The sequence below is a fragment of the Vigna umbellata genome, chromosome 5, assembly GCF_029865625.1.
Source record: "Vigna umbellata cultivar VRB3 chromosome 5, Vumbellata_1.0, whole genome shotgun sequence".
Classification (NCBI taxonomy): domain Eukaryota; kingdom Viridiplantae; phylum Streptophyta; class Magnoliopsida; order Fabales; family Fabaceae; genus Vigna; species Vigna umbellata.
In genome coordinates, this window is record NC_142169.1 from 70,309,673 (window position 1) to 70,321,660 (window position 11,988).

Genomic DNA, 11,988 nt, shown 5'->3' on the forward strand with positions numbered 1-11,988 from the left:
CGTAATAAGATTATAATAATCATAAATAATCAGTACAATAATTAATATAATATAATCAGTACAATAAATAATCAGTACAATAATTAATATTCTTATATTTATCAATCAAAAATAGTTAATTTTTAATGACCTCAAACAATACAAGAACTCACGACAAAATTGTCCAAAAATCAGTACAAATTAAAAATTAGCGAATTAAGATTATAATAATCATAAATAATCAGTACAATAATTAATATAATATAATCAGTACAATAAATAATCAGTACAATAATTAATATTCTTATATTTATCAATCAAAAATAGTTAATTTTTAATGACCTCAAACAATACAAGAACTCACGACAAAATTGTCCAAAAATCAGTACAAATTAAAAATTAGCGAATTAAGATTATATTAATCATAAATAATTAGTACAATAAACAATCAGTACAATAATTAATATTGTTATATTTATCAATAAAAAATAATATTCTTTATTAAATTAAATAGTTTATTAATTACGTATTGGTTTTTCTGTCACAGGAAAAAATTGATCTTGTTGTTTTTGGTATTGTAATAAAAACCAATAAAGGAATGTGGAAAACAATTGAGCACCACTTATTTTTATGGAATCTACAACACACTAACTCTGCCCATAAATAACACTCCTCTCTTCTCTTCTGCAAGCCCAACATAAATTACATATCGCCTCTCTCTCTCTCTTCTCTCTCTTTCTTTCACTTTTCTTGGTACTTATCAAGACACTGTCATGGAGAAGTTGAACGTGGTGCATGCATTGAAGCCAGTTCTGCTAATGGTGTTGGTGCAGGTTACAAATGCTTGGGTCAATGTTCTCTACAAGCTCGCCCTCAACGATGGCATGAACTTGAGTATCATCGTCGCTTACCGCTATGTTTTTGCGACTGTTTTCATTGCTCCATTAGCTTTTCTTATCGAAAGGTTCTTCCTTCTTTTCTCATTCTTCCCTTCTTAATCTTTCCTTTTCTGATTATGTACGCAGACTGAAAATCATAAAAACGGAAAAGAACAGTCAAATCCAAATTCCAGAGTGATTTTTTTTTCCAATCAACCCACTTAGGATTACTATTTGGGATAAATTAAGAAGCAATAGCAATAGTGTATGAGGTACACCCACTTGAAGAAATTAAGAAATAAATGTAAAAGATGATGATTTGCAGGAAGACGAGGACGAAGATGACTTGGACGATACTTTTTCAGGCATTCGTATGCGGCTTAATTGGGTAGGTAATTTCTTCTTTATTCCTATTCCATATATGCTCATCCACGTAGAATCGTAACCTTCTCTAACTCTTTCTGCTAACTTCATTCGATTGGTTTTTCTTTTCTTTTCTTTTTTCGTCAACTTTTTCCAAAGAAGTTGCTATACACGTTAAGATTCAACCATGCACACTAACACCCTTTTTTTCTATAAATCATTATATAATCCCAATCATTACATGCCCATAGTTTTAATTAATTTCCATAAGTAATAATAAAATCTACATTAACATTCCATTTCTCATTCTATGCTAATTTCTTATAATGATATAAGCCTAATAATTACTAGAGTGTTTGTTTTAATTAATTAAGAAGTTAAGCAATTACTTTATTTTAAAAATTACGGAGCAACGTATTAAAAATAAAAATAAAACACGTTTAATATCTTTTTAATTCTTTAACCCGTATGAAGGTGGTGATTAGTATTTATGAAATTATCATTTCCAAATATATACTTTTAAACTGGGACCATCAATTATTATTGTTTTAAGTGCGAGACATTTCTAGCGTTTAACTAGATAGGTTTCTTTTGATCGAGGAGACATAATAATTTAATGTTTATTCAGAACAAAATATCTAAGTGGGAACAATATCATGTTCATGGCATAGTATTATGCAGCTTTAAACTGGAGGCTATAAGAGGCGAAAACAAAGGAATAAGTTCTGAAATTAGTATGGAATATATGTATTGTACCACCCCAACATTTAACCCTACTTTATATTTATTTCCAATTTATATTATTATTTAAAAATAATATTATATTATCCCTATATTTAAAACGCACCAATTATAAATTATTGATTGGAGAAAGGTGGTTAAGAAAAATTGTTAAAAGAAACTTTTTTCTTATATTATTATTACATATAATATTTTCATCGTGTTCTTAGTCTGTTTGATGTATGTAGTATTTTTGTAGCATTGACGAATATGTAGAATGCTTGTGATGAATTTGTACGCAGTGGAGCATTGCCTCAAAACTTAAACATGGAAGCAATCGCTTTAACTTCAGTAACGTTCACTACTGCCATATCCAATCTCGTCCCAGCTCTCACCTTCATCATATCCCTTTCCTTCGGGTAAGAAGCTTTAAACATGAACATTTTTAGATTGTAGTTGTTTTAATCTGTGATTAAAATGAAAGTTGAATATAATATGTCTGTTTTTTGGTGAATGTGTTGAGATTGGAGAGATTGAATTTAAAAACAGCAGGAGGGAAGGCGAAGATAATTGGAACAATAACTGGAATTAGTGGAGCAATGATTCTAACTTTCTTGAAAGGCCCAGAAGTTCAGATGCTTTCGTTCCACATAAATCTTTTCAACCATCCAAACGGCAATGTCGTACATCCACACGCTACTTCTGGCGTTATGACCATATTCGGTGCACTCGCGTCTGTCGCAAGCAACGTCTCTTATGCACTATGGCTTATCATTCAGGTCGGTTTTATTTTTGCGTTCTAGCTAATGACGTTTATGTGTTTGAAGAATTGTTTATGTGAACATGCTTTTGATGAGTAATCTTATAGCGCAGGCAAAAATGAGTGAAAGATACCCTTGTCCTTATTCAAGCACAGCGTTAATGTCCCTAATGGGGGCACTGTTATCCGTTTCTTATGCATTTTGTGTTGAAAGGGATTTGAGTGAGTGGAGATTGGGCTGGAATATCAGACTGTTAACTGTAGCTTATGCGGTGTGTATGCTATTCTTTCTATTCATTATTTTATTTTTATTTCTATCACATATATATACTAGCTATATGTATATATAGCAACACAATGTCTTTGTTGGGAGCATGTGGGAGCCCACAGATCATTGACTATCATGATCTGTCACTGAATATACTAGTATACTATTTGACTAATTGAGACCATATACTAAGGTTTTACATTTTATTTATATAAGTGGATGGATATACGTGAATTATTGATGTAGGGTATAGTGGTTTCTGGAGTGATGGTGGCTGTGATTTCGTGGTGTGTACGCGCGAGAGGTCCATTGTTTGTCTCTATTTTTAGCCCTCTTATGCTTGTGGTTGTGGCCTTTGCTGGATCCACTATTTTGGACGAGAAGCTATATCTTGGGAGGTAAATATATATTATTAATGTTTGTCGTTGTGCCATCTTTGCAATAATTAATGCTTATGTAATGCTCCAATACACATATATAACCCTTACAAAATGAATTTTATACAACTAGTTGAGTTACATATGGTTAACAACGCAGCTATTCTCTCTGTTAAGTGACATATCCCCTCACTCATCAACTTATAATAAAGTATTCGGCCTATCCTCCAAAAAAAAAGGCAAAACAACTCAGCTATTTGGTGTTTGGGTGGGATGTAGGGTTGGATCATGGTGAAGTAGTTTGTCTTTTATATATACCATCTCTGGTTGATACAATGGGGAAATTTTTTTTTTGGGTTGAAATTTGCTGGCACATAGATGGTAATGGCTTCCTTTAACTATTTAGTATTGTTGGTTTCAGCATAATTGGATCAGTGATGATTATTTGCGGATTATACGTGGTTCTGTGGGGTAAAAGCAAAGAGATGAAGAAGAATCAATCGGTTCCATCAGAAAGCGCCCATAAATTAGACACGGTAGAAATAATGGTCAAACCTCGAGTAGAAGAAAAGAGCAACAATAGCAATAGCCTGGTGAATGCAGTAAATGCGGTTGGGGAAAATGGAGAGAAGAAGTAATATCTCAGAAGAACTAAGCATCCCTTAATGCAAGGCATTTACTATACAAGTAATGTAGATAGCTTGCCATTCTTTTCTAATTGCCCCCAACATTCTATGGCCATTTTTTTTGTAGTGTTGGAGAAGGTGAGGCATGGCTAATTATAATTTCATTTCTCTTGCTCCTTCATTTTCTATATACAAAACTTAAAAATGGCTCTGCTTAGGCTATTTCTGGTATCATTTCAATATTTTTCTTAAAGTTAGCTCAAATAACTTATTAACATGCTCTGCTCTAATCACAATATCCTTTATATGTTACAGTAATGGAATCGATTGAGACATTTTATTTCAACTACTATTTGTTTCTTTCCACTATAATCTGACACGTATTATACTTTCTCAAAGCCTCGATTAGTGCCTAGGCTTTTGATCATTTCCTTATTTTTGATGTTTCACAACAAATACCCCATTAGGGAAAGTGTACAAGAAACAACTTCATATGCAATTGATTCCGAATTAAATGTACTATTCGTTTTTATTACCTTTCTCTGATCGCCAATGATTTTTATATTTTTTCACTTATGTTCACCCTCTGTATAAACAAATAGATAAATGATAAATTACATCATTGATCTCCAAGATGGCTGCAATTTGTTTTGCTCACTCTGATGGAAAGAGGGCTTGGAGTTGTTTCTTGGATAATTTTAGGAATTAACATTATTGCTGTGGTACATTCCAAAATCTCACATTCTTTAACAGTTAAAATCAAAAGTCTTTAAAAGTCCAAATCATTCATAAATGGTCTTTTCAGTCTAACAAGTTAGGCTTATGGCTGTTTTGACGAGATCACATAAAAAGAAAGATTAAGCTTTTGGGATTGCCTGTGACAGAAGAAAACGTAATGCTTTTAATAATTACTACTTATGAATGGATGAATTGACTATGATTACATATACTATCTTTTCCTCTGGCCTTTGTGCTTTTGACATTGAGCTAGTGAAACTGTATACAGTTAAAAGGGTAACAGTCAATAAGTCTGATTCATTCCTATATAGTTAATTGATTTGATTTGGATTAAAGTGTCTTTGATGCAAAATATGTTGTAACTGGTGTTTTGGCTTTGGTACGGGAGAAGAGACATAAAATATCTTTGATTGTGGATAAGGATGTCATGTGTCTCTCGGTCTTTGATTGTTTTGAGCATTGAGGTGATGATAAAAAGCGAGCACATCAACATTTTGCAGCCTAACGCCAATAAGGGTGAAAAAAGGAAGATGAGGAAGCTCTTTACTTTGTGTCTTCACTATTTTTCCCAATTTGATTGATTGATGTGTGAGTGCTTCTTTGTTGGATGCGTGCCACTAAATAACCAAGCCATTTCGGAATTAACGTTACCAACACAACAACGCGATTTCTTTTGTCATATGAAAGTTGAGATCAAATGAAAATGTTAAATAACAATTGAATAAATGTTAAATAACTAAAAAATAAAAATATCAAATGTGTGTTTTAAAAAATAATTATGAAACTAATAATCAAATAAAAGTTTATTAAATCATCTAATAAATTTAAAGTATTTTAGTAATTTAAAACAAAAACAAATATGAGAACTATATACATATTCCTATTCTTATACTTAATTTAAAAAATTAAATATTATCATATTCGTATTTATATCTCTAATCATGGAAATTTCCGTCAAAATTGTAACTATTTCAAACTATAACCACATAAGTGAGTTCAAACTATACCTATTAAAACAAATTCATTTGTCTTTCCTAAAAGAAAATATAAAGAGAGAAAAATCAAATAATACTTTATGAATAACCATATTTATAGAATTTAAAATATATTCAAACCTTAAAACTTTGATATACATGATCATAAAAATAATGTTATATGATTCAAGGGATAAATTGATAAATTTTGAAAGTAATTTTAATGTAATTGGTGTATTAAAGATTGGTGAAGTTTGTTTGTTCAATGACCGAAAAATAAAATCCACTAAGAAAATCCACGAAATATCAAAATTGAGTATTAAACAATAAAATTAAATTTATTTCAAATAAAATATTTAGAAAAACAAAGAGCTATATTTTTTATTTGGAAGGAAAAATGTAATGACGTGGATAGTCGCGGTAGGTGGAGTTTGGAATGAAGAATAATATACAGCAAACGTCCAAACACAGCCTAATGGAATGCCTGCGCGGGTTAAGCCTCCTTTAGTTGAATATATATATATATATATATATATATATATATATATATATATATATATATATATATATATATATATATATATATATATATATATATTAATTTCATCTCCACCCACTTCTTTTTCATATCCTAACCCCTATAATATAATGTATAATTTACAATACATTTTTAATTCATATTCTTTTTATTTGGATTTCAACGTGAATTTGTGACAAATTTTTAACGATGATTTTATTTTTTTATGTTGAAAAGGAATATTTTTGTTGTTGAGAAAAAGAAAATTAAAAAAAAAATTGAAGTTAGTAAGAAAATTAAAATTTTTAAATAATAGTATGTATTAAAATTTATGATAGAATATGAAAGTATATATTTCTTAAAAAATACTAGTAATATTTATAGGATAAACATAAAACTCATATTCATAGTATTTATATGGAAAATATAATAACATTATAGTAAGTAATAAGTAAATAATAAATAATAAATAATAAACAATAATTAGCATATTAAATTAAAGAAATTTAGTTATAATATATAAATAAATTATCCAAATAAGTTTAAATTTGAATTGTTTCATAATTAAAATATTTAAAAGATCTTATTAGACTATTTTTCTAATATATCTATTAAAATCACATTAAATTTCTACAATTTTCACCAAAGCCTGCTTCTTACCATTTGCTTCGATGCTGCAACTATTTGAAAACTATGGAAGATATACACATTCATGAATTGGTAGTTGTTAAAGTAACTAAAACTAAAAATATAGGGCGAATCTCAGTGGTGGTGGTGGCGGCTGCGTTTGTGGTGTACGGAGAGTAGTCAAAAACATCCATCATGCCCTTTTTCTCATTACCAGTTAGCCATATGCAAGAGGCAGATAGAAGAATCAAGTCCAATTTAAAGTTAAAAATACACAACAGAGGAAGTAGTTGTTTCAATTTTGATTTCTGCTTTCTCGTTGCTATCCCACTAAAATACTGTAAAACATAGGTGCAACACATATAAATCTCCGTACTAATAAGATATTATCCAATTATCCATCTTGATACTGATACGATATTGTCCATCTCCATACTGATAAGATATTGTCCGTTTTAGATGAATAAATATCAAAATAACTTACTATCACAACAAACATGGTATTGTGAAAACATATATAAATCTTTATAATGATAAAATATTGTCCGTTTTAGATTAATAAATATTATACGTTTTAGATTAATAAATATCAAAATAACTTAGGATGACAACAAACATGGTATTGTGAAAACATGTGTAAAAAGGTACTTTAGAACAGTGATTAAATTAAGGAATCTACGTGCTCAAAGACATGGCTGTGCGTAATTATTGCATCGCACTGCTATATAAACACTATAAAATAAAACATTTCTATGTGCCCACGAAGATGGGGATAAAAGGAAAACGGAATTGTCTTTTAACACTGAATAGATTCTCAGTAGTGGAGCCCAAGGAATTTGCTTCAACTTTTACTTCTTCTTTTCATTTTGACAAGTTTGTTTTTTCTATTTTATAAATTAGTTTTATAAAATTAAATTAAATTTATATTTATTTTTTAATATAATATCAGAGTGATATGTTAATTCTATCGTATGTATGAGAGACACAAACATGACGTAAAAATGATTTAAGAAAATGAGTTTTTTTTTTTTTTTGTCAATTATACTTATCATTTCATGTTTAGTTTTTCTAACACTAAATTATTTATAAAAAAAACATGATATCTTTTCGTTCTATATTTTTGTGCAATGATCAATGTAAAGAGCTTGTTGTTGTGGATTTAATGATAAATAATCTGAGTTATCAAGATATTGCAAAACAATGGGAACGCACTAATTTTATGGAACTTGTATTACACCAAAAGGAAAACTAGTCCTATACACAGATGTGACACTAAATTATGTTATTTATTTTCTTATGACAAAATTCTTTTTTATATAACTCCTTCAAATTAAATTTTAATAACAAATTATTTAGCAAAAGGAATAAGTTTCATTGACTTCCAACCGGAAATATTTATTAATCGTTTGATAACTTATTTGAATTTAACAAATGCTTGTGATAATTGGTATATTAAAGATATTAAAGATATATTTAAAAAATTTATCTATTATTATATTTTTTTTGTAAACTTGTGTATACATTTTTTTTTTATCTTTCTAACTTGTGAATAAAAATGTTAAGTATCTTTTTTATACATTAGTACGACCGTGCTGATACAGGTAGAGTAACAAATACGGCAATTGCTTTTAAGACAAATTTAAGTAGTTTTAGATAGTTTAACAATTTTTAATTATAAAATTCACTTTTATAATTCACATAGTAAATATTTACATGTGCAACTTCATTTCTAAGATGAAATTCTATATCAAAGTTTTTATAATGAAACTCTAATTTTTATTGAAAAGTAACATTGAAATCACCCAAACGAATAGTTTATTTTTAGAAATAAACATAAAAAACATTTAAATATATACATGTAATTTTTGCTTCGCGTTGCGATTATACTCTTGTTTAGACATATTGCCATGAATCCAAAAGTACGTATCAAGAATCGTTAATCTGTACAGAATTAAATATTTTAAAAAAATGTATAGAATTAAAACAGTTGTAGTAACTCTTTTAGGGAAAAATTATTAAATTTGACCATCCACTTTTTGTTTTATTTAACTGTAAATAACAATTACAAAATATTAAATTAAGTAATTTAATTAAAAAAAATAAATTAAATTATTGAATAAAATATTAATAAAAAGGGTTATGGAATGGAAGTATATATTCTAAAGAGTGTTAACTTAACACATTCTAACTTTCAAAATTATCACTTCAAAGAAAAGGAAATAATTTGACACTCACCTTTATCTTTTTATATTATGTGACTATCTTACTATATATATTACAAGAAAAAAATTATTATTTAACTACCATTTAATAATTTTTGAAGGAATAAAATTATGTTATCAAAAAATTAACTTTTGTATTTGTAAAAAAAGAAAAAATAATAATATTAGTATTAAATGATAATATATGGCATACGCCGGAAATATTAAAGTCAGGAATGTCCCTGCTCCTAGTCTCGTAGCACCATGTCTAAACATAATCCTGTGAACCGTGCTATCTGACGTACATGCAAACACCATTAAACATTAGTTTGACTTAACCTTTAACGCCATGAAACCAACATGAAATGCACTTGATGTAGCAAATTGACTATAACTCGCGGTGCTTCCTTGAATTTGCAGATCTCAGTGTTTTCCACCCACCATTTTTTTATATATAAACAATCCATGGTTAAGCTATAAATAACTCCATATCGCTTTCTATGTTCTTCAATCGCAAACCCTTTTGCACAAGTGTTAGTATAACAGTTGGTGACTGTGAGAGATTGCACTGTGTGAGCAATGAGAGATATAGGGAAAGTAGTGCATGGGTTGAAACCAGCCCTGCTGATGTTGATGGTGCAGATTGCATTTGCTTCCGTGAACGTGCTCTACAAACTTGCCATAAATGATGGAATGAGCGTGAGAATAATCACTGCCTACCGTCTCATTTTCGCTGCAGCTTCTACAGTTCCTCTTGCTCTTATTTTTGAAAGGTATCCATAGCCCCACAAGCTACTTACACAAATCATTGCATGTTTATGTCTTTGTCATTCTTTACGTGACATTGTTAAAATGGTTTTACTTTGCCACTCTTTGCAGGAAAAACATACGAACGCTGACTTGGAGGGTGATTTTAAAGTCATTTTTCTGTGGACTATTCGGGTAATTATAATTACGTACACTCATCACCCTCGATTTTAAAGCTTTCAACATTATTCATGGACGTTCTCACATGATGATGCAATAACGTGACAGGGGAAGTCTATTCCAAAACCTTTATTTCGAGTCCTTGAAATTGATTTCGGCAACATTTGCTTCTGCTGTTTTTAATCTCATTCCTGCCGTCACTTTTATCTTGGCCGTCACTTCCGGGTACGATTACTCTTCAACATATTAAGATATTATTCAATGTTCGTATTACTGATAAATTAACGTTCTTTTTTAATTTCCTTAGTTTCGAAAAACTAAATTTCCAAAGGGCAGCTGGTAAGGCTAAGGTGTTGGGAACGATAACAGGAGTTGGCGGGGCAATGATGCTGACCTTTCTCAAAGGTGTAGAAATCAACATCTGGACCTCCCACATTAACCTTTTGCATAAAAAGGGTACCACAGAAACGCTAAATGGTGACTCTGGAAGTAAATTGCTAGGAGTTTTTTGTGGTCTTGGAAGCTGCTTATGTTTTGCATTATGGCTCATTATTCAGGTGAGCTTAAGGATTAACACCAACCACTTAAATTCGTCACTACAGATACAATTGAAACTAATCTGTCTGGTTAGTGGCAGTGTTGTGGTTATAACTGATTATAATATATATATGATACTTCAGGCTCAGATGAGTAAAGAGTTCCCAGGCCATCACTCAAGTACAGCTCTGATGTCAACAATGGGGGCAATTCAAGCCACTGTTTTTGCCCTGTGTATTGAGAAGGATTGGAGCCAATGGAGGTTGGGTTGGAACATTAGGCTTCTAGCTTCAGCATATTCGGTATGCTAAATACACAATTAACAATTAATTAGCGTATTAGTTTGGTGAAGTAATAAATTAATGTATGATTGACAATGTTGTAAAATTGTTGACAAAATCATTGAAACATTTAGTTTCGTTGTCCTTAAGAACAGTTTCATTGTTCTTAACAACTTATCTTTAGTATATTATGCAAATTTTAACTTACAAAACACTATATCAAGAACTGTATTTCTCGATAGGTGTAATTTTATTGTTCTTAAGAATTTATTGTGCAAATTCTAATAGATAAAACACTGTTGGTGTTTTTGCAGGGAATTGTGGCTTCTGGAATAATGGTTGTTGTGATAGCATGGTGTGTAAGGATGAGGGGTCCATTGTATGCATCTGTTTTCAATCCTCTACTGCTAGTGCTTGTGGCAGTTGCTGGTTCCTTGATGCTGGATGAGAAGCTATACGTAGGAAGGTATATATATATATATATGTACCAAAACATTAATATTCCATATAATGATGATTAAGTTTAGTTTATGATCTTGATTTTTTTCAAACATGTTTAATTAGTGTGATGGGAGCAGTGCTAATTGTGATGGGATTGTACATGGTGCTGTGGGGTAAGAGCAAGGAAATGAAAAGAGTGAGTGACTTAGAAACTACTCCAGAAATTGAAGAAATTGAGGTTGTTGTGACGTGTAGGGCAACAGAGGATGATAAAAGCAACGACAAGTACAACTGTAGTGAGAGGAACATTATTGAGAAGTGTAATGATAATGCATCAAAAAGCAGAGATGAAGGACAAGACAACGAAAGTAATGGGAAAGAAGATATGGGTAGCTCTGGGAAGCCTTGAAGACCTAAAAAGTACAACGAAGAATATAGAATGACAGAGGGTACATAGTTGGATGCAAAGCTAACTCATCTTTTTCCACTGCTGCCACCTTCAAAAGGGAAAGATTTGATAGTTTACCCACAAAACTTTATTCATAACCACTTCTAATAATTTCAATCTAAGCAAACATTTATTCTGCTATTGAAATAATTTCAATCTAATGCAACTTTGGAACTGGATGAAGTACGTTTTCAATGCCATGCAAATTTACGTTTTGACACAGTTTGCTGTTATAAGTGGACACAAACAATCCTTTGGATCGCTTTTTGTTGTCATTAGAGGTGACTTTTGGGTTTTTTCTTTCTTCTTCTAGGCCCACATCGATT

At 30.4% G+C, this 11,988-nt stretch overlaps 2 protein-coding genes across 2 annotated transcripts; both read left to right on the forward strand.

The window, feature by feature from the left end:
- Positions 1 to 661: 661 nt before the first annotated feature.
- On the forward strand, positions 662 to 4,193 carry LOC124837243 (WAT1-related protein At1g68170-like). The gene is made up of 7 exons (XM_047312552.2): positions 662 to 943; positions 1,183 to 1,245; positions 2,243 to 2,359; positions 2,464 to 2,719; positions 2,814 to 2,972; positions 3,215 to 3,366; positions 3,767 to 4,193. Exons 1-7 carry the CDS (start codon positions 753 to 755, stop codon positions 3,981 to 3,983), a joined length of 1,155 nt encoding a protein of 384 aa, XP_047168508.1. The 5' UTR covers positions 662 to 752; the 3' UTR covers positions 3,984 to 4,193.
- A 5,373-nt stretch (positions 4,194 to 9,566) lies between these two features.
- LOC124837246 (WAT1-related protein At1g25270-like) lies at positions 9,567 to 11,988 on the forward strand. The gene is made up of 7 exons (XM_047312556.2): positions 9,567 to 9,801; positions 9,908 to 9,970; positions 10,064 to 10,180; positions 10,263 to 10,512; positions 10,636 to 10,794; positions 11,088 to 11,239; positions 11,338 to 11,988. Exons 1-7 carry the CDS (start codon positions 9,608 to 9,610, stop codon positions 11,621 to 11,623), a joined length of 1,221 nt encoding a protein of 406 aa, XP_047168512.1. The 5' UTR covers positions 9,567 to 9,607; the 3' UTR covers positions 11,624 to 11,988.

What these genes read in the sequence shown, in the direction of transcription:
- LOC124837243 (XM_047312552.2), top strand. Translation starts at nt 753, where the DNA reads ATGGAGAAGTTGAACGTGGTGCATGCATTGAAGCCAGTTCTGCTAATG. An exon ending in TTAGCTTTTCTTATCGAAAG is followed by an intron (nt 944 to 1,182) that starts GTTCTTCCTTCT and finishes GATGATTTGCAG; the next exon opens with GAAGACGAGGACGAAGATGA. An exon ending in ATCATATCCCTTTCCTTCGG is followed by an intron (nt 2,360 to 2,463) that starts GTAAGAAGCTTT and finishes GAATGTGTTGAG; the next exon opens with ATTGGAGAGATTGAATTTAA.
- LOC124837246 (XM_047312556.2), top strand. Translation starts at nt 9,608, where the DNA reads ATGAGAGATATAGGGAAAGTAGTGCATGGGTTGAAACCAGCCCTGCTG. An exon ending in ATCTTGGCCGTCACTTCCGG is followed by an intron (nt 10,181 to 10,262) that starts GTACGATTACTC and finishes TAATTTCCTTAG; the next exon opens with TTTCGAAAAACTAAATTTCC. An exon ending in CATTATGGCTCATTATTCAG is followed by an intron (nt 10,513 to 10,635) that starts GTGAGCTTAAGG and finishes ATGATACTTCAG; the next exon opens with GCTCAGATGAGTAAAGAGTT.